This window comes from Sander vitreus, chromosome 1 (genome assembly GCF_031162955.1).
Source record: "Sander vitreus isolate 19-12246 chromosome 1, sanVit1, whole genome shotgun sequence".
Lineage (NCBI taxonomy): Eukaryota > Metazoa > Chordata > Actinopteri > Perciformes > Percidae > Sander > Sander vitreus.
In genome coordinates this window covers 34335515-34358808 of record NC_135855.1, presented here as the reverse complement: position 1 = coordinate 34358808, position 23294 = coordinate 34335515, and the positions used below count along the sequence as shown (strand labels likewise).

General features: G+C 40.8%; 1 protein-coding gene across 1 annotated transcript in view; it reads left to right on the top strand.

Annotated features, from left to right (window-relative positions):
- The first annotated feature begins 283 nt into the window (after positions 1-283).
- The window catches only part of chst8 (carbohydrate (N-acetylgalactosamine 4-0) sulfotransferase 8), a 135859-nt gene continuing 112848 nt past the window's right edge, over positions 284-23294 (top strand). Inside the window, exon 1 of the mRNA XM_078258150.1 lies at positions 284-443. Coding sequence (XP_078114276.1) covers positions 284-443 — 160 coding nt within the window. The remainder of the gene's footprint in view (positions 444-23294) is intronic.

Here is a 23294-nt window from a genome sequence, read left to right as displayed (position 1 = left end):
GCCCCAAAAAGAGTAGATGATGATAGTAGGAGAGACAAAGAGAGAGAAGAAGAGAAGAGAGAAGGAGTAAAAGCTATAGGCTCAGGTGCAGGACATCAAATTCCCCAGGCAAGCATGCAAAGGAAAGACACACAAGACAGCAGAGGAGCACTGGCACGTTCAGAGGCCGTCACACAGTTTTGCTCACTACACTTTTGTCTGTCTCGTTTTCCCTCTTCCCATTTCCCCGCTTTCTTTGATTTTCTCCAGAACTGATCAAATTGTCGTCTGACTGTGCCTCATCATGCTGTGGATGAAGTTAAAGATGGTGGTGGACTCCCTGCGTGGACGGAGAAGGAGGCTGCCCTGTTACCTCTGGTTCCTCCTGCTGTTCGCTGCAGGAGGTCTGGTTCTCTTCATCCACCAGCGAGATCTGTCAGAAATGGTCCAGCAACAAGGCCCAGGTTAGTCTCTACTTCCCCTAAAACAGCATAGATTTGTACACTGTAGAGAATATTTTTGAGGAAAACTAAAACAGAAAGGAGCAGATACCTGTCAATACTAAATGCAAAGCATGAGGAGGATTAGGAGGAGGAGGAACAGAGCATTATCCATGCCAAAATGCCAAAATGCAAAAACTGTCCAGAGACTGATGAGGAATATAGAAGTATAGTGATTAATTATACCATTAATTGGTTTGCTTGAGCATGTTTATCATGGTCATCACTATTTCGACCTCTTTACTCTTTACTATAAGAATGGTCTCACAAGTAGGACATATTTTGGGTTTTTGATGTGATGAATTCTACCAGGCCCCCAAAAGGTCATGGTAGGAATTATCTGTCTGAATTACTTTTGTGTCACCATGCAATAACTTTTGTGTTACTAAGAATTACACTTTGTCCCACACAATATTTTGTGTTTCCTCACAATCTGTTTTGCATTACCTCTGATCAATAGAGGAAGACTGAGCTATATTGTGATATAATGTTAATGCATTATGTGACAGACCTCTGGTGTGACAACAGCATGACTGGGCACACCCTCAGCTGTGGTCTGTAGATAACTAACTGTGTTAAGACCGGCTGCTGACGTGGCTGATTGACACTGTTACTGTGACTATAGCCATGGGATGACATAGCTTTGGCGGTTGCTTCCATTGAATGTGGCTGTATCCATGGCTGTGCTTTGGTTGGGATGATTATGGCTGTGGCACATTAGTTTATAATGGGTGTAACACTAACTATTATTGTTATTGCGTGTGTGCGCGCGCAGTGAATTGACATGGTTGTACTGGTTGAGCTTTGCAGTGAAGCTATTCCTGACTTAGTCTGTCACATATCACTGTAGAGTAGTAAAGAGAAGTCACAGTACAGCTTCCATAATCCTATCCATCCCATAGATACAAACACACACAACAAACACACACATGCAGTCGTAGCCTGAGCAATATCCTTAGCCACAGCTTCAACCACCACAGCCTGGTGGTCAGAGTTTCCACCGAGATAGAGCAAGGCCGTACATTCAATTTCCAAATGAATCAAACCTTTGTCCTTGTGGAGGGATCCAATGTGCTTCTGCATGGCACTCAGCATTAAGGAGATTGGGGTTTAAGCAGCCGTGATAGAAGTGTTTCCTGAGCGTGTAAAACTAAGCTGCTTCATGTCTCAGAAACAAGAGATCAGCAGCTTGCCTATGTGCCTCTTTGGCTTGTACTACACTTTACACCTAAATGAGAGCAGGATTAGTTGCATGTTGCTGCTGTTGTTGGACTAGACTAGACTCTTATTTTTTATTCACAGCAGGGACTCATTGGTGATAATTCACCTCATCTTTCAGAAACTAGGCCTACACATTTTGGGGTTATTCTTTGTTGTCCTTAAAAACCATAATATGGTTAACATGAAGGGGTACCCAATTTCTTTTTCCAGGTTTCACCTATGAAAAGTCAGCAAGCTGTAAATGATCAATGTGTTTGTGGTTCTCAAAGAACTGTAGACAGCTAGCTGTGGCTGTAGAAGCAGTTGGTGCAGGTGCTGCAATATCAGACATTTACAATTACTGTTATTTTTGATAAAAGCAAAATGCACTTGCATTTGATATTCTATGTCGATTCAGACACTGCTTTTTACAAGAACAGTTCTATATTGATTTTGATTGGTTCTGATTGATTGATGAGGGAAGGAGTAAGTTATTGTTGTTAGTTTGTCATTGTCAAACCTTTGCAAATAGATCTTTATCTTTTTTAAACTGTCCACACTTTCCCACTCCCATGGGCTGTCTATAGTGTGTCTTCTTGAGCAAAACTTTGGTGTCCAGTTCAGGGAATAATAGTCTATGTCCTTGACGTTCCACTTTCGGGATTGCTCCAGTGCCGCAGGAAATTCTGTTATCTAAAGCTATTATCTAATTAATAATGACAGGGTGTGGTAATATTGTTACTGTCTAACAAGACAGAAAACACTGGGTAACAGTGCTAATATTGCAATGAAGTAAGTCATGCTATCATGTAATATAATATATTATATAATACATAATATGATGTTATACAAAATAATTTGTTTAGGAACATGCATTGTAAAAATGACTTACTATTAAGAAGGGTGTACTTTCATAACTCTATCTATAGCTATAAAAGATGTGTGTATGTTTTAAAAAATAGTGATAAAATAAGTGTAAACAGCAATGTAGCCGGGGTTCTCTCATATCCTTATATAATAAACAATCAAGCAAGAAGTATTGTGGTTTATTAGACAACATACAGTTTAAAGCTTTTCACCAACTTTTTGGGCCCTTTTTCAAGTTAATCTCAAAGTAATGATTAGGAAAACTGTTATTTGTAGCACTATTCATTATGTTATGATTACACAGTACTATTCATCACCAAAATAGATATTGTTGAACAGAAAACTAAATATGTCCTATTGTTTATTGTTAATATGTGAAAGCAGAGGTAAGTAAAATATACAGCATTTGTTTGTTATGTTACCAAAATTGAATTAATGATGAAAATGAAAGATAGCAGTGTTTCATTGACGATTTCTCTCTTTTAGTTACCTAATAACCTTTGCAGCATAAGCACATTTTTTTATTTATTTTATACATTTTTTTCTTGTCTGCTATACTGTATATAGCTACTTGAATATTTAAGTAAGAATTATATTTTACTAAATCATGCATGAGACTGTGCTGTATACAGCACACAGTTGTCCGAGCCCCCTCGCTAAAGCACAATGAGCAAGCAGTGTCTGTGCCTTAAGCTATGGTGCTTCACCCGAGCAGAAGCTCATATCTAATAGAGCTGAGCTATAATACATTTGGTGTCAGCTTTTATCTGCCTCCCTCTCCTTCTCCACCTCTTTATTTGGCTTGCAGTGCATGTGAGAGCTTTGTATCCCATGGTTTAGATGGCCTGCACAATGAAAGCTGAGAAAACTGCAGTTTAACTGGCAACAGCCCTCCCCCCCCCGATCTCTCCCAAGTAATTGTTTAAGGACAATTGGAGATACTGCAGCCGGCTGCAGGGAGAAGAAACATCTGAAGAGCTAGCAGTTCAGATAAATTGTCTGCAGAAATTTAAACCTCTGGGCATTTTTCAGCAAAGTGTGGCGGTGAGGACCAACTGCTCTGGTGAGTGAAAGGCCGCCCTGTGTGTCACCTCACACACTTTAATGCAGGGCAAGCCATAAATGGAGGAGAAGAGGCAAAGTTGTTGCCACATTGCATGTGTGTCAGGTTAAATGTGTGTTTACTAGCAAACAAGTGCATGAATGTCAGTGTAAGTGATAATAACATGCCATTTGTCAAGTGCCTTTAACAAGAGTAGCCTAATTTACCCTAAGTGCATACAGGTGGGAATGGGGCTCACACTACACACAAAACGTAGACTTTTTTTAAATGTAATTTATTTTAGGTGACAGGTTCACCATATCTCTAAATCTCGTTCACAGGTTTTGATAAAGTCTCCACACGTTGACGTTTAGGGAGTAAAAAAACAATCCATTGCTAACGTTACACTCACTTCGCTAATCCTAACGGCTAATAAATATTGCGCTATTCGTCTTCTGTGTAAATACGTTACTGCGGAAGTAAGGTTTAATGTGTGCTGCGCCCATTGGCCGAATGGGATCACCTATGTTGGCTTTATGTTTTTATTCTAAAAAATAATTTGTTTTATTAATGTATTTATTCATTTTTCAACTAAAAATTATAGTATTTACACATTAACGAAAATATGTTTTTTAAACCACAGCAATTTCTTAGGGGTGCTAGGGGGGGTGCTATGGGAATCCTTGGGTTAGCTCCAGCACCCCCAAGCCCCTCCCTGGCACCGCCTATGCTAAGCAGGTAGTCATACCAGTTTACAGCTTGTTTCAGCTGTCCACAAGTGGCCTGGTCTTTGGAGGTTTTTTGACTTCCTGTGTTTTCACTATTCAGTACGCTACCTGGCTAGATGTAACAAATCTAGCAGAGAAGATGTCATCAATACGGTACCTATGATTTCATGTTTTGCCTAATGTGGGTGACATATGCAACTGTAGAGGGGGGTTGGCACGGTAAAAGTCCAAGATCTGAAAATGTTCCAATGACTCCATTGACTGACTTTCCATAAATGAAGTATACAAACACTGCTTCCCTTTGAATGCCATGTCACATTTAATCCCATGATATAATCCAGTCAAGTCTACTACTACTACTACTACTACTATTTGTACTAGAGTACTGCTACTACCAATGCTACTAGAAAAAAAGGATAAATAAAAGGTTCATTTTGAGTGATGCAACATTTAGGCAGCATGCCACACAGTAAGCTGGCAGCTGCAGAGTAAGCAAAGTGTTCAATAAATCACTGAAGAATAAATAGTATAAACTGTTGGAGATATGCAGACAAAACATTTCACATGCAGGAAAGGTTTGCAGTTGGGAGATACTGGGGAACAGAGCTATCGAGATAAACAATATCTTTAAATGCTTGTGTTTTTGGCTTGGATCTTGCAGTTTATCCTGAAACACAATGCTTTTCATGCAGGCCATTTCAAATACAGTAAATAAAAAAAATTGAATAAAATTAATCATCTGGCGGTCCACTGTTGGCAGCACCCTCCAACTCCTCTTCCTTCTATTTCTTTCCACGTGGAGCCTGCCAGGAATTAGGCATAATGTTTCATGCTTGAAGGTAAAATTTGATCTCTCCGTCAAAGGTCTAGTAATCCCTTAAGCCCTGTCTGTTTGCAAAGTCCAATTTAGCTGTCTCTTAATGTAATTAAATTGTGCTGGTGACCCTCAGAGCAGTGGTACCGTATTTGAATGTGAATCCTCCACTGGATGTTTGTGGAAAAAAACGGAAATGTTATTCTACCCTGTTTTTCCATTCTTTCATCTGTGTGCGCAAAGCTCCTTTAACAAAGCCTGTTTCTGTTGTGCTGGCACTATCCCCACCATATCCCGGAGCAGGTAGATCATTGGAAAGCAATTCTTGGCAAACGCACAGAATCACAGTGATTTTTAACCAACTTTAAGTACAATTTGCTCCCTGAAAACAAGGGGTATCATATCTTTTGAGCATAAGTACGACAACGTACCTTGATTAAAATGTTAAAGCCGTGCAAGCCGAGCTTTGCCATCCTGCTCAGTGTTGTGATGACATGACATCTGGCATGGGGCACGGGTATCCCAGCAAGTATTATACCGTGGCAACCGCGGTTCCACATTCGGCTCTACTTACCCCTGTTCATCTCAGGGAGCAGAGGAAACCTAACTGGGAGGCCTCTGGGATTCACTGAAAATAAAAAATAAAATAACCAAACAGACTATTCTCATGCATGGGTACCAGGTGCCTGTCTCTCCAGCCTTTTCCAGACTTGGGCCATTTCAATTGGATTTAAAATGGAGCTGCTCAGAGGCAACTGGAAGGTCATGTGGTTTTTCATTAACATTAATGCCTGGGGTTATGCCACGGGAGCCCTGCAACATAATCTGTTTTCCCTGCCATCTGATCCTGCTCGGCAATGGATTCTATATGACAATCTATACAAATAGATTTTTATTTTTCATATTCCTGGTCCAGCAGAGTTTAGTGTAAAAAATAAAAAGCACTTTTAGACACTTGGGGATAGCTTAAATAAATAAGTGCTGCTTGAAAAAGAAAAGTTTTTACATAAACTGTTAACAAATGAAGGTTGAAAAACCACACAAACAGTTTTTCAGTTTCTTTTTTGGGGTTGTCAGAGAAAGGCTACCCTCTGTGGTAGATGGGAATGGGTGTGTACAGCCACAAATCACATTACTGCAAAGCTCTCCAGTGAACTGTTCTTCACTCTCAAAAGTAAAAAATAAAAAAATAAAAATAAATCTAAATAGCTGATCTTGTTCTGTCCAGAAGACCATGAAATATGAAACCAGATCCAAAAGCAGCCATAAAGTATGCAAGGAAGGATGAGAGGAAGAGAGGGAGGACGTTGATTGAAACCAAAATAGAAAATAGAAACATGCTCTGTGGTCTCATTTATAAAACTGTACGTAGGATCCTTACTAAAAGTGTATATACGCCCAAAAGCCAAAAATGGCATACGCCAAAAAAAAAATCGGATTTATAAAACTGTGCGTACGCACATCTGTAAGCAATGTTCCTTTTATAAATCACAGATTACCCACAAGTGTGCATACGTGAATCAGCCTCTTATCCCCCCTGTACACGCCCATTTTTAACCATAAATAGTCAGTGCAAAGCACCTCATGAATGCTGATCAGTATGTTAATGACCCTGGCAGTTACGCTGAATCATGACAACGGGGGAAAAGCAAAAAACTTCTCAGACGCTCGGGAATTGCTGCAAATTGAATTATAATTTCGGCCTGTTCTCGCACAGTGTAGGGAAACCTGATCTATAACTACCTATATTAATAATACTGTCCAAAATGGCAGACATTTCGGCACTCTGGGAGCTGTCTGCCATTTCCCTCTGGAAACAGCCAGTGGCCCCCAGAGTGGCAAGGACCTGTATTTGGACCGGGATGGCATGGTTCCGGCTCGTTGCCCTCTCTACTGGACCCAATTCAGTACATAGATCCAAGAGTGCAGCTTTAGGGAATCTAAATCGGCATATTAGCCATTCATCCTCATGGTCCCTGACGTCTCTTTCTCCCCTGATTCTTCCACTGGGGGTTAGTCCTCCTGCAGCGCCAGCAGTGCCATCATGCAGCATTATTCACAGGGGTCACCACAGTATTTATATGTTTACAACTATTTGTGATTGTTTACACCTTGCCAAAATCACAGCATCAACTAGTGGTATCCCACACCCCGAGATACAATTTGAAGACGAAAGTGTTATAGGCAAACACACTTTTCTTCATGCAGGTTTTGTCATAAATAGTATTAAAGTTTGGACCAATAACGAGGACATTAAAGGAGAATTCCGGTCGATTTCAACACGTAGCTATGTTGTTTATTGTCACGTAGTGCTGTCAGTAGCGAGAAAAATGAAAGTAATCGGTGTTGCCTACACCGATTTATCCTCCTGCTAGATTTCTCACCCATGCGGCTGAAACGGGGCAGGTTTTAAACGTGCTTTTAGCCTCTTAACATGATCGAGATTTCATTACAAGTGCCTTGCCATGTGAACTGATTCCTTCCGAGTGAACACAGTGAATATGGCTGCAGTAGATGTGAAAGAAATGCATAAAAGTTGTGCTAATTCATACCTCTGTTTAGTTCCGGTGGTGAGACGGCAAGACGAGTGTTTAGGGACCGTCTACAAACGGTGTTGTAGTTTGTAGACACTGCCTAAGCACTTATCTTGCCATCTCAACACCGGAACTAAACAGAGGTATGAATTAGCACAACTTTAGTAGCATAACTCAGTGTAGGCAACACCGATTATTTTCGTTTTTCTCGCTACTGACAGCACTATGTGACAACAAACAACATAACTACGTGTTGAAATCGACTGGAATTCTCCATTTAAGTGTAGCGATTGCGCGAGAGCTTAACGGCTGTATTTCCAGACTTTGACTTTTGATGATATACTGTATGCACAGTTTTAAAGACAGATATTTAGTTATTTACACCGTGTTTTGCCATTATCTAATGCCAGGGTATTTAATGCTATACTGTATTCCATGCAGTCGGGCCATCTCCTCCTCCTGCGCTCCGTAGCGAACAATGTGACGGTGAGACAGCGCCAATTAAATATTAAGAACAAATTTTTATTAAAGATTTGAGTTGGATTTCACAAGTTGTTTATGGAATCATTACAAGCACAAATAACACTGCTGGATTTAATCTTCATGATAATGTGGATGATATGGAGTTAAAACATGTGCGTGAGGCATCAATACTTGAACATATTACAAGTAATCGTTATTCCCACATTTACTTTCTGCAGTCTGACATCAGTTCACCACCTCACCATCTGTGTCGCCAATTCCCATTGTCTCCAAAATGTGAGTACGCATGGGTCAGAGATTGCGTGGAGGACCGCACATTCTGCCGTCAAGTTTGTTTTTTATAAATCACAATCTTTGAGTGGGAAGCGGCGTATGCACATTTTCAGCCCCTTTTTGTGCGTACGCCCTGTTTATAAATGACACCCGTGGTCTTTCTTTCAACTTGGCTGACTTGAAGATGCATTTTTTGAGCCACTGACACGCAGACAGGGTTAAAAACCCTACCGAGCAGCAAAACATGGCTTGGCTGTCCTGCTGGTGGCGGGGGGGCTTTCAGGTTGCCCTTTTCCATAATTCCACGCTGGGTAACATTAAAAACTCCAAAGAAAATTAAACAGAACAAGGCTAGAGCACCAGGTGGATCCAACAGTGAGGCTGATTTTTGAAACTGTCTTTGAAGACTGTAATCACAGATGCTGCCTCTCGATGCTTTCAGTCTGTCCCAGTCTGTCACTGCAAAAACCACAGCTGAGGCTCAATACACTCTCTGTGGCTGTGTGAACACAAAAGGGGTTAATCTTTAGGAACACAGTTTCAGAAAAACATAGACAGTTGGAAAATCATAGATATAACAAAGGCCGAGTTCACAGTAGCATTCGTGCTCCGAATTCCAATTTTCTGCCCATATCTGATTGTTTTGGATGACTGACCATATCTATTTAAGGATGGAGCCCATCTGCAATAGCAATGCAAACTAATAGTGATTTCAAAAATAAATCTGTTAAGATGTCACATCTGCTTCTGTGCCTTTCCTGCCTCTCCCACTTAAATATAATACATATCAGTTACAGAGTGAGGCTTTGAGTTCTGACTTACCAGAAGCACTAAAACGCCAACTGAGACACAACCTGTACTTCATCTGTACATGGCTTCTTGCTCACTATGACATTGTCCTGGATGTCAGTGTCTGGAGTAATTCTGCTATCAGTGTGGCACTGAATTGTTAGGCAACAAGAGGTGTCTTGTTTCCATTGCAGCACCAATTAATCAGGACTGGACTGGTTATCAAAAACTGCTTAATAACAGCAACATGACTGACACATATGAAGCCAAAAACTGACATATATTTGTACAAACTGAGGGGAATAAAACAACATTTTGTCCATTAATGTTTCTTTTCTTTGACATAGTAGCCCAATACTGGTGAGCTTCAATGAGAGGAACTGATTTTATGTAGTAGTAGTAGTAGTAGTAGTAGTAGTAGTAGTAGTAAATATCCCAGTTAGTTTTCAGTTGGTAAGGTTTGAAACACACTGCCAGAATCAATGAATCAAGCAATGCATTACAGAGCCTTGGTTATAGTGTGACTTGTTGGATAAAGTTGCATTTGTATACTTAAATACTTAATTAAAAAAAAGAATTGCATAGCTTAATCTTCACTTTCATATATGTATGCGTTATATTGTAACGTCCATTGCAATTTGGAGAAATATCTTGATAAACACCAATGTTTTGCAAATAATTGCGAATGTTTATCTGATCCAAAGTAATATAATAGCATTAAACATTGTTTTCCTATTTAGTAGCTACTGAAACTTAGTTAAGTTACATTTTTGTTCAGTTGCTAAACATCTTGTTAATTATTTTGCAACAGAAACAAATGTACCACAGGGAATACATTGATGCTGGCTTCAAGGACTTCAGTACACTGTGATTGAAGAGGTTGTCCGTGGTAAAACAGTTCCTGTCACTTCATTCAACAATACTAAAATGAGAAGTAATATGCTGCTGACCCTGGGAGGTTGTAGATAGTCATGTGTCTCCAATACAGTTTCACCAGATTCTTTTCACCAAATTAGGGATTAATTTGTACATTTCATTTATTATTTAATTCTTAAGGCAGCAGCCTTTAGAGTAGTCACTCCGCTTAAACAGTTCCTCTGTCTTTCTGCTTTGGCATGATGTCACAAAAAAATGGATATGATTCAAGGTGTGATATACAGTATCAGCGTTTGTCAAAGAGACAACTGTTGAAAAGTGTTAAGCAACCAATCATAAATTAATAAACTAGGCTTAATTTAATCTTGTCACAAAAGATACTGTGTTGTACCTGTCCCCATAGTAAGCAGAAAGACAGAAGTAATTAAACTGAATGATCGTACAGGTGATATGCAGTCTCAGTGAAATTAATGTAGTGTAATGTAAAAGTCTTTGGAGTATTGAACCGAACCAATTGCCTCTACCAGCCTAAATGTTGGTAGTAATATTTCAGCCTTACTAAAATTGGTGGGGATATTATCTACTCCTATGCCTGTCTGCAGTCTGTAGAATTAATTTCATCAGACAGCTCTGATGTGTTGCATAAGCTGTATGATTTCTTTCGAGAATCACTGCCTTCGTACGAGTCTGTTCATATCAAACATAATGTTTCTTTCAGAAAGCTTGTCTTCACCACTGCAAATACCTCAGAAAAGCAAAAATCCTTGTCTCAAGTATTCCCAACAAAAAAAAGCTTGTAAGTTTGTGCTTTGTTGTAGCTTTCTTCAGTAGGTTTGAGATGCTGCGTACGTCATAGACAGGAAGAGACATACAAAGGGAGAGTGGGAGGAGAGAGGGAGGTTATATAACCAGAGTTCTTACCAAGTCAACATTTTGTGGCTTCAAAAGCAAAGCAGTGATAATACATACCAATGTTCAAGGTTGTCATCTGCTCAGGATGGGAAGATTTTGCAAGATTATTGTTAGCACAACAAAACTGTATATTTTAGTATTCTGTTAAACAGGTCAATTAATATTTGTGAGTATTTGTTGTAGGAATCCAGAGAATGTAGGACCCAAAATGCAGAGACAGCAGGCAACAGTAGTAAGCTTGAGGATTTAATATCAAACAAAAGATCCAGTATACAACCAAGGAGTCCTCAAGACAGCAGGAAAGGAAATCCCAAAACGTGGTAGCAGTCAAAAACAGGACTCACAGGAAACAGGAACACTGAGAAGACTGACTCCTTCTGGAGGCCGAGCAAGACGGCGAAAACGGTGCCTCTCTGGAGGCCGAGCAGGACGGCAAAAACGGTGCCTCTCTGGAGGCCGAGCAGGACGGCGAAAACAGTGCCTCTCTGGCGGCCGAGCAGGACAGCGAAGGCGGAGCCCCTCTGGAGGCCGAACAGGCGAAGGGGTGGCAGGGCAGGAGCCAGGCCAAGGGTCCACTGTGCTGGAGCCAGGCCAAGGGTCAGCTGGGCCAGGGTCCGCCAACAAGGTAACTGGAACAGTAACAGGCAAGAAGGCAATAGGCTCAGGAGTCGGCTGGGCCGCCGACAAAACACAGGGAACAGGAGTCGGCCGAGCCGCTGACTGGACAGGGGGGCAGGAGTCGCTGGGACGCCGGACAACGGCAAAGGTGTTTGTTCAGTTCATCGGATATCATCTCTGCTGGGTCCATTTTTTGGTCAGGTCATTCTGTTGTAGGAATCCAGAGAATGGACCCAAATGCAGAGACAGCAGGCAACAGTAGTAAGCTTGGGGATTTAATATCAAACAAAAGATATACAACCAAGGAGTCCTCAAGACAGCAGGCAAGGAAATCCAAAAATGTGGTAGCAGTCAAAAACAGGAGTCACAGGAAACAGGTAGTGATGAGACGTTTGACACCGAGGCACCGAAGCTTGTATCACTCCCGCAAAACACACTGGTTCGAAGCAGTGTTGGAGCTTGTATCAAATTGAAATAAGCACGTGACTGATGACGTCCGACGCTACGAACATTACTGAAACTCCGGAAGGGTTGGCTGGATTCATGGATTCATGTCGCTGCGTGCTTACCAACGGCCCGTTAGAATTCACTGGAACATTGCGGGGTTTATGAGTGTGGCTTGCAATTTATTTGATTAGCCTCTTAATGGAAATTAGCCTACTTACATATACCTTTACATAATTCTGCATAGCGGTAGAAGATGGAATTGTTGCTGGAGTTTATTGAATCCATATTTAGCCTAATTAAACATACTTACATTCAAATCCTGATCACAGTAATTTATATTATTATATTATGTTGTATTCAAACATAGGCTTTATATTTTTAATTCAGTCATGTCATGTTCATGTCATTTAATTCTTTTAGTTCAGTCATGTCATGCCATATGCATGTGTCCATTCTGTCTCTCCTATGTTCATGTTGTACCTTCGTTTGGCTGTGTCGAGTTCATAGCCGCTGTAATTTCTGCTGACTGACCACCAGATGTCACTGTGTTGTTTTTGATGCTTTGATGCTTCGGATCATTTTGCGATACAATCAGGAAGAAGCTTTAGAGGCTTCACAAGGCTTTGTTCACCCATCACTAGAAACAGGAACACAATCCAAAACAGAAATAATGACCTGACAACAAAAAACACAGACACTAAATACAAAAGGTAACGAGGAAACAAGAGAAGGGTGACATGAGCACTCAGTAACAGCTGAAACCAATCAGGATGGCGCAGACAATCACAAAAGTGGGAAAACACAAGGCAGGAAGTAAAACAAGACATGACAAGGGAGAAAAACAGACTACCAAAATAAAACAGGAAACAGAAACAAACACAACCATAACAGTATTAAGTGACTCTCTCCCAAACATGACAATGAGATACCCAAGGCTCAAATCTTTTATTAAAAGATATAACCTGCTTCTACAGTCTGGTGAGCTCTTTAAAACACATTGTTGAGTTTTTTCAGTGCCTATCTGCGCTTTGAATGTTCCTCTTTATTTACTTATCTGTTCATAGAGAAATGGCTTTCAGATCTCTGCCGCAAAATATTTGAGTCACCAAAATGAAGTCTATCTACTGTGCCATGAATAGACCGCTGTAGGAGAGCTTGGACAAAAGGCAGCTTTATGACCAGCTACCATATCAAGGTTGAAATGTAACAAAAGAAATGTTATGTTTTTTCTTTTGTGGAACCTTGGCATGTGGGACCTGCCGTTCCTGATAGAACATTTAGTCTCTACACTCCTCTGTGTAGTTTGTTTCACAGTAGCATGATGTTTTTGCAGTAACCAGCTAAAGAAAAGCTTTCCTCTGAACACTATCGTTGTAAGCTACACTATTGTACAAGAACCATGCCATTCGCCGCCCCTATTATGGTCATAGATATTATTCTGAGAGGGATTCCACATGATTGTTCCCAAAGGACAAGCCTAGGAACTGTGAGCCATCCCTCCAGAAGCCAGCATGCCCATTATCAAATCAGACTTGAACCCATCCCCTGTCTGCCAGAGAGACATGTTGAATGGATATCATTGTGCACTGCTGAGGCTTCCATCACTGTAATCCCTCTACAAAGTGCAGGCACTCTTAGAGGAAAATGAAAAGAGCCAAGGAGAGAGTGGCCTTTTCGCCGTGTGTGTCACTGCAAAGGGCACAAGGAGGGAAGTCGGTGGAAGCAGTGGCCTGAGCCGATGACTCCTCAGCCCTACCCCAACCAGAAAAGAACAAAAGATTAAGCCCTCCTGCTATCCAGAGTGATAACAAGCTGTCAACTTCTAAAATGTAATCTGCTGACTCCGGGAGGAAGTGGTGGTGTCAGTAGAGTGGGCTGCCAGCTGATGCTTATCTCCTGAATGGCGTGCCATTGATGGAGAGAGCCGTGGCCCTGCTGGCAGATACACATAAGCCACCTCTGTCTGCGACCAAACAAAGAGGTCTGCACAGGCAAAGGAATCCATACGGAGCCAATTTTCGACATATTTATATACATATATCCCCTCCAGACCTTGTCTCTCTCTCTGATGTGGGCCACAAAGAAAAGGTGATGGTAATGATAAATGACATGAATAGAAGCCAATAGACTAGGGATAATGAGGCATTGCTCCTGACAATGCTGACAAGTGATGGGAGGCTCCCCTCCGTCAACTTGTCTGCCGAGCCCTTCCACTCTGTCTTGGCACAGATTGTTAAATGTAAAAGCCATATTGCTGCCAACGCCAAGTCCTAATGCACACTTCTGTGGGCTGTGAGGCTGCAATATGGGAGCTGTCACCAAACTGCAGCCAGTAAATCAATCCAACCTGGGCATTACCCAGCCTTTTAACAAGGGGATTGCCATAGAGCTAATTGTCCGCACCTACTGTGTCTCTCATCAACCTATTGCCATCCCACCCCCACATTGTTTGTTTCTCCCAAACTCTACAATTGCTTTCAACAGAGCCGCCAGATAGCTATTAAAACACGCAGGACCATCTTTGTTGATATTAGCTATTAATATTGACAAGCCAGTTTTTTGTTGCATTTGTGTGGGTGTTGTGTCTCTAATAGGGTAAAGAATCAGATTTCCTGGTCCATACAAAAGCCACTTACAATCTTAGTAGTAATGGTAGAGAAAGGGAATTAGTCACATAGGAGCTATTTCAGGCAGTTTACAATTTGATTTCAAACCAGAGCCAGAGGGTTTTTTCCTTGTGGACTTGAGACTATTGATCCTGAAACACCAGTCATATGATATGAAATAGATACTCTTAGTTGTTTTCTGTACAGCCAAGTGAGAGAGAAATGACTTTGACCTGGTGCTATTTTGGAGTCACTCTGTGCAGGCAAGTTTGATGGTGTCTGGTGCTTAGAAGTACTGATTGATAATGGTCAAATAACCCAGACAACAGAACAAAGTTGGGAACTTTTTTGGGAACAGCAAATGGCTGTGCAGAAAGTACAATAGGTAGTTTAAGTGAATGCATAAAAAAATAAGCATTTTGTGCATCTCAACAACAAAACTAAAAGTCTACAGCCATGCTAGCGGCTAGAGACTGTATTTGAGCTAAATGCTATCATCACCATACTAACATGCTCACAATGACAATGCCAACATGCTGATGCTAAGCAGGTAGAATGTTTACCATTTGAATTTATTGTGTTAGCATGTAAACATTTGCTAATTGGCACAAAGTACAGCTGATGCTGATGGGAATGTCCCAGGTTTTGCAGGTATTTGGTCATTGTGGACAGATTGAAATTTGACCTGATAATGGCGCTTGATTAATCGTCAGGGGGTCAACGTTATTACAAATGAATTTGCTGGAGTGCAGAGACCATGAATGTCTGTGTAACGTGAGGGTTCGATATGTGGTGGTTACCTGAACTAACCAATCAGACGCTAGCAGAATAGACTCAGGTAAATCCACAGCGGTAGATTCGTAACAGCTGATGTAAATAATTAAACATGTAAATATGTACTGACTGTTTAAACAGAAATATGTAAATAGTTAATTGTATAAACATTGTAAATACATTTTTAGTAAATTAACTCAAATATATGAATTCACTTGTAAATCTTACATCTGTACCAAATTTAATCGCAATCCATCCAATAGTTGTTGAGATCTTTTGGTCTGGAACACAGTGGTAGACTTATGCCCTGTTTACACAATGACGTTCTCAGGTGAAACCGAAAAAATACTTTATCGGATGTGCCTTTCGTTTATACGGCGACGGCGTTTTTGGGGCTTAAAAACGCGAAAACGTGAAACCACCCACCAGAGTGGAAATCTTAAAAACGCTCCACCGTCGCATTAACGTCTAAAGAGTAAAAACGCAAAAGTCTGAAGACAGTGGTGTGGAGAGAGACGAGAAAAAGGCGTCCAGGTAGTCTGTTGTTACGGAGTAGGCTACAGAAATTATAGGCTCCTGTTATCTAAAAGATTTTCAATGTAATGGCTCAATATTTAAATGATTTCGACAATGTGGATAAGGTTGTTATAGTTCGATGACCATATGTAGGCTATTAATTTAAGCCAGAGTAAGCTACAATGTTGGGATGAAGAGAACGAGAGAGAGTGAGTGGCAGCTGCCTCTCGCTCTCAAGCAGCGGCTGAAGGGCTGCGAGGCTCAGGATATTGGTAGTTCCCGTGGGTGCTGTACTGTGGCTTATCACGGTCGACTGTGCCGGTCATCATCAGACAAACATACAACTCCACCTCCTCGTCTTTCCAGACTGGCTTTTGTTGTTCGCTTTGACATGTTTTGGTAGGAGAGAGAGTAGGAGAGAGGAGAGAAGTAGAAGGAAGGTTCTACGTAGGCGCGCGGCCTTGGTGGTGTTGTGTGGCAGTGCCACCTAGCCGCCTGGCATGCATACTACATCGAATTTCACACACTTTTGCGTCACCATATGCACGCAGATTTCCCCCCCAAAACTCTCGTCTAAACGTGGAATAAAAAGTGAGAACGCAACGTCACTTTTGCGTTTTCTCTTCAGATCATTTACGCCTAAACATAGCCTTAATGACTAACAGATTGTCATTGCCGTCCTAAAGCCATGTAGCCATAGCTAAAGATATACAGGTACTGCTGATGTAGACCTTTTGCAGCATCCCAAAACAATTAACTAACATGTAGTTGTGGTCTAGTGTTAGTCCCTGTATTGAGGATATTTTATCAATTTTGAAAGTTTGTGATCAGTGTTGTGAACTATTCTGGAGGCCCTCCAGAATGCCCTCCTCCCTTTTGTATACATTTACTGCTCGAGTACTATTAAAGGTGCTGTAGGTAGGATTGCAAAGATCCAGGACTTGGCCAAAACAATTGAACATCAACAACTTCTCAGTCCCTCCCCCCTTTCTGCTAAAGCCCAAAACGGCCTCCTAAGCCCCTCCCCCCACAAGGGAGAATGAATGTGTGTGCATGAGCAGTGATTGACACGCAGTTAGACACCCCGCACTACAGGCTGTAGGTGGTGCCAGAGGAGCCAGATTTCTTTTTTAAATGACCTGCTTCATGTAGTTCTACTGGAACATAGGGTCAGTTTCAGCAAATATGACAGAAAGTTAGTTTTATAAGTCTTACCTACTGCACATTTAACAACTCTTGTCTTTAGGTGTAATCCAGATCACTTTGGCTGATCAAACAGTAACAGTGGTTGGAAGACTATGAGCTTGGCCTTGGACAAAAAAAGTCTTGTGGCTGGGTTAGTGGTCTGGTAATGAATGTGTGTGCAAATGGCTGATGTAAGTGAAACCAGAGGGACAAAGAAAGGAAATGATGTAGACCGAAGATCCTGTTATTTGTTGTGTTCGATTTCTTTTTACATTCATGTATCATGGGGTAGATTGACAGTGCAAGGATGCTTTCATTTAGCACCATCCATCTTCACTTTTAGACACACTGATGAGGGGAAGATTCTGTCAGTTTTCCAGGTTGAAACTCTGAAGACATAGGGCCAAGTAGATAATACTAATATAAGCACTGCTGAATTGCCCTTATGTATAAGACTTAAATCCCAAGAACTCCAGAAGACTTTGTTTGTGCCGGACGTTTAGTTCTACTTAAAAATAATCAGGGTATTTCTGATAAATAGCAACTTAAAAATAGTAGAAAGAAAAAATAATAGAAACAAGCAAATATCAGCAGGAGCCTAAAACCAGAGTAATGCTCTTCATTGTAATGTTAAAGACAGCCAAACGTAACAATGGAGAGCATACATTTGTATGTCTCATGCATGTCTAAACTGATATAGTGTAGAATTGAATCCACTGATGCAACACCAGATGGACGTAATGTACATTATTAGGATGTTGTGCATTTATGAAGTACCTGAAGTAATCACGTTTAGCTATGTTATTTTTGCAATAGGGAGTGACGGGAAAGTTTGCACTGGAAATAGCTTTTCTTGGAAGATGACTCCTTGTCAAGCTACTGAAAAGGAGAGAATTAATTAGCTATTCAATAATCATATAGCCAAAGTAATCATCAGATCTAAACTCTCACATCACCTTTGTGACAGTGTCAATTTTCTCTTAACAAACATGCAGAAGACATTAGCAGGTGTCTCCTGTAAATTAATTCAGGTGCAATTTGACAATCAAGTAAAATACTGTATAATTTACCGGCCATTTATCTGTATAAGCAACATACTCAGTGGTGCACTTTACTTCAAATCCCAGCCATTACACAGCACATCTTCCCACCTCAACTCAGCTCCAAAGCTTTGTCCTTTTAGCTAATGGCTTTCAGCAACCCAATGAGAGGCCATTCATGTCACTCTGAGGATGTAGCACAACAACCTTAACCTCTTTTCTGACTCAATTACTGCTGTCAGCTGATGACAACTTCTGCGATGAGGAGACTTTTATGAAATGAAAAATGAGTGCTTATTTTTTCCTTTGACAGCCTGCATTCTTGAAGTTCTGCACTGTTTTACACTTGACATAGAAATTAACCTCCATAGCACTGTCATTGCTTGAACTTATTTAGCATTTTTGAGGTAAAGCTAAAATGGAGAAATGTACTTTTTTTTGCCGTACATGCTAGTTTTTTAGTTTTTATTTAAAAAAACAAAAAATCTATGTTAGTGCTTCAAGTTAGAGTTTGCAAACGTGTCTGTTAGTGACAGAGGAAAAACAATTACAGGTTCAAACAGCTTGAAACAGGTTTAATATCCTGTTTTGCTGTCGCCGATGCTATGCACCTGTAACCCAGTCAACAGAAACATAGCTTTGGCCAATCGGAGGTTGTTGTGCCAGACTCCCACCTTTGGCTGAGTCTCACTCTATCTAATCTGTCAGAGTGAGAGCATGAGTGCGGTTGTGAAGTTTAACGTTGGTAGTCCCCAGAGAAGAAGTTGGTAATTTCATGGCGCAGATTCGAACTCAAATTGAAACATAAGCAACTAAAATTGCTGAATGTTAGAACATTGGGTCAAATTGGTTACTACTGTGACTTATAAAGTGTCAGGTTTAGTTCCATCGTAGCGTTTATAGTGTCAAAAAACGTTAGCTGACGTGTTTGATCAGTAGCTAGCTCATAGATTATCGGCTAATGAAATTAGTGATTTAGCAGTGTCACATTCTCATTAGGGGCTGAGCCCCCCTAAAGGTCTGATCCTAGAATTGCCCCTGTTTAAAGGCACTAGCTGCTAGTGCCTTTTAACACAGCTTTACAGAAAATTGAAAAGCTTTCAGGCAGCTGCCAAGCCGTTTGCAGCATTGTTTCCCTGAGTCAATAGCATTTTTGCTCATTGTGTTTTACTGCATTAGACTGAGCCCATAACAGGTACAGGCCATTAAATTACATCAAGACAAATTGAGCTATTCACAACCAGTTTCTGATTTTCTCAGAGGTTGGCACAAAAGAGAATTAGGCATAGATCCCCTTTTTATTTATTTCCTGATATCTCGGTAAGTCTCTCAGGCATTTTGTCTTCCTCTACCATAAAACACAGCACTGACAGTATTTTATGAGACCTGGCTTCGGTGAGACAGTGGCAAAAGGACTTTACCTTCAGATATACGGTAGGACTGTCTTCCATGTATGAATGCTGTTGTATGAAGGACAGTGAGGGATTTTGTCCACCTCCACTGGAATTGATACACTCACCCCACTGTACTGTGTGTCTTATTGGCCTTTTGCCTCATCTGTACTTCAGACAGTTGAAGCACAGAAAATAGGACCCCACCTCTCACGCCTCCGTCTATTGATTATGAATCAGACTATATTTCATGACAGAACATTTCCTTCTTTTTTTTCCAACTTCATTGTGGGTGTTTATGTGAAAAGAGGATTCCGGAGGATCCATACAAAATGGTAGGAGTGCTGTTAAGAAATAAGCCCACTTCAATAGAGGGATTTGCAGAGCCCACTCAGAGGTAGGAGGGAGCCTTTCAAAGCCGCCCTTTTTCTAAGGCTGTTTACTGCACTGTACTCCACACAGACACTGGCAGCACTCAGCAGGTTTCCCCCATCCTACAGCCAGCAGAACCAATACCACATTCAAAAACTTAAGGCTCCACCAAAGACCTGTCAAACCCTGCTGTGTCTATTTATTGTTGGTAATTGCTAAAGAAAAAAAGAAAGAAAAAAAGACAACAATATAAGCTAAAAGCTTCATGAAAACTCCTAACCAATATGACTTTTTTTTTTTTAACAAAATGCAATACTGCTTCTGTCCACAATGTGAAATGTTTGCCTTCTATTCAGTTTGAGTATAATTTCTGACAATTGAAAAGATAACAAGTGCCTTTTCTTTACGTGAGACTGTGAAAATTAAAGATTCTGCTAACAGATCGATGTAGGCTTAAACCTGACAATTGCATGCACGGCACTGTCTGTCCCATCATGGTACGCCTGACCCTTAAATGGCAACTCTATCAATTCAGTGTCAATCCTGATCCCAGCAGAGGCACAGAGGGAAGTGAGGCAGCATTAATTATGAGCCTTCAAGCTCCAAGGGACAGTTAATCTTTGTCATTTTGCTACAGGAGACATTTGGATCTGCCACAAAGATTGGAGCCAGGTCGCAGCTCTTGACCCTTAACTAAGAATAAGAATTCTGCTCACGCTTATGGAAGAAACCTATTCTGCTTGTTTTCCCACCCCAGGCTGATTTAGTCTGTGCAGTAATCTTCTTTGACTGAAAAGTTTCCGTAATTTAGAGAATTTCTTTTTTTTTTTAAACAGTTTGAACTCTGAGAAACTGAACTGAGCTGAGTCACAATAAATCTGGAAAGTTGATCTGTGACTACATTTTAAACCCATGCATTCATAGCTTAATGTAGGTATTTTATTCATAAACCAAAGACAAAGTTGGACATTTGTATACATTTTCTGACATTTGAATATAAGCATATAGAGAACTTCTAATTTTTCCATCAGTATTAATTGTAATCTTGTTAATTATCAACTCTCACTGTATGTCATTGAATTTGTAAAGGCACAGCAACTAAATTGCCAATTGGTTGGAAAGAAATAATTCTCTCCTTCCTTTACCGATGCCACAGTAACACACAGAGGCTGGTGGGGGCCATCACAACCCAGGTGTGAAGAGCTGATCAATTCTTACAGGCGAGCCAGGCAACAAAGCACCACAGAAAAAAAAGTAGGGAGGATTCAGTGAGAGAACATTTTGACAGAATTGGGGCATCTCCTCGATCATACCTTCTCCGTGCCCTTTTGTGTGTGTTTAATATCTTCGGAACAAGACAGGTTTCACTGCAATAAAAACGATGACGATAATCAATACAAGCTTCTTTTTTTTTTTTTTTTGTAAAGTCCACCCATTCACATGAGGCAGGCCCTCATGTGTGCGTGCATACATTGTCTCCATGCTGACAGCAGGCTGAGGGCACAAACTCTCGTTAACAGCCAAAGCTGCACTGCAGTATGCAGAGTCACGGGCACAGGTGTAGGAAATATAAAAGAGGAGATTTCACAGCTGCTTAAGCTGTTAATTCTCTAAATGCCTTCACGCAGGTTATATTCAAATACATGCCTTGTTTGCCTTTCATCTGCTCCCCTCCACGTGCTCAATCTTTTACTTTGACAACGTGCTGCACCTCCAAAGTGTTGAATGGCACTCTCAAGAGAATATGCCACCATAGCAGACAGGCAGAGAGAATAGAGGAATTCTCGAGCTGCTATAAAGATTAATGGCGCTCCTGTTGTTGGTGTCAGTTTTAGGCCATCTCTGCATGGAGACGAGCGTAGTATGTTTGAGGAAAGAGACCTACCGTGCAGTGTCTCCTGGTGTGAGCTTGGTTCTTCTTATCTTGAAAACAGGGAGATGTGGTTGGAAGGAAGGCAGATCCTGATTTTGTGTGTGTGTGTGTGTGTGTGTGTGTGTGTGTGTGTGTGTGTGTGTGTGTGTAGCAGGTGGGGTTTTGATGGAGTGGCACTGTGTGGAGCAAGGGGGGATGTGTTGACTGTGTAAAGTTCAAAGGCATCATCAGCTCCATTTGTGGCATCAGAGCGACTCAGCTCAGGAAAACCCCAACAGCTGCTCCATCTGGACGCCTAGCTTCTGCCACTATCGTTTCCATAGGAACGCCCTATGTAGAGCGTAAAGTGAGCTCACTACTGTACCACACTGACAAATGTGGATGACACATGATGTGTCAGTACAACTCTACAAATAGTTGTACTCTTATTATATGTATTTGTATTTATTTGGCATGTATTTGGCTACCTTCTGATTGGTACTGTAAAGCAGGTCAACCTGTAACTGTTTCACAAAAACCCTTTAAATTATTTTCAATATCTAGTACATGTACTGTACACATCTTTCCTTGGGAAAATCCCTCACTGCACAGAAAATATGTTATATTATGAATTATATTCACAGATACAGTAACGGCTGCTTCATACAGGTAAGTAAAATAGATACAGGAATCATTCAGATGAGGGCAACAAATAAAACATCAATGTGTCCTTCCCAGGTTAAAAAAAACCCCTGAAATATGAGTGATGATAAAAATGTCCTGTTTTTATGCTAGTAAGCTTCAGCATTATTTATTATTTAAAGTGTTTCCACCATCATATTGAGCCAGCGCCCCATTGGCTCTACCATTTGCCAAAAGAAAACTTTTTGAGGCTCAAACATCAACGTGTGTTTCCAGGCTTGATCAAATAACAACAAACCTGTATGTGCAAAAAAAACAAAGGAAGGAAAAATTGTATTACATAATTGTATGTAATGGTAATACATATACAGTAGTAACAAACCGTTATCAAATGGTTGTCTAAAATGTTTTTGAAATGTTTATATACTGTGGATACTACAGCTAAACTTCTATTTGTAGTTACCTTAGTAATTACAGTAGACCAGACAAGCTTATTTTGTTTGGTGGTTTGGGAACAGCTGTCAGTCCCAGACCCTCCAAGTACGATTGCTGTAAAATTGGTGCAAGCAATGACTGCTCATCACCAAATTGAGAAACCTCTTATTGGATGGGATGTGCCCATTGTGTGGATTATCCACCCCTAACATAAATAGTATGAGCGTGGGTGAGGAAACTGCACATTGATTACCTTGTGTTGTCAGCACAAGGTGTTAATCCAGTTTTTCTGACTAACAATTGATGGAGCTATACATTTGGGAAGGGATGTGGGTATTCACACTTTGTTATTCATAGATTTGCTCTATGGTAATGCATTCTATTCTTGTTTTAGCAGAGGCTGAACATATTCTTCATTA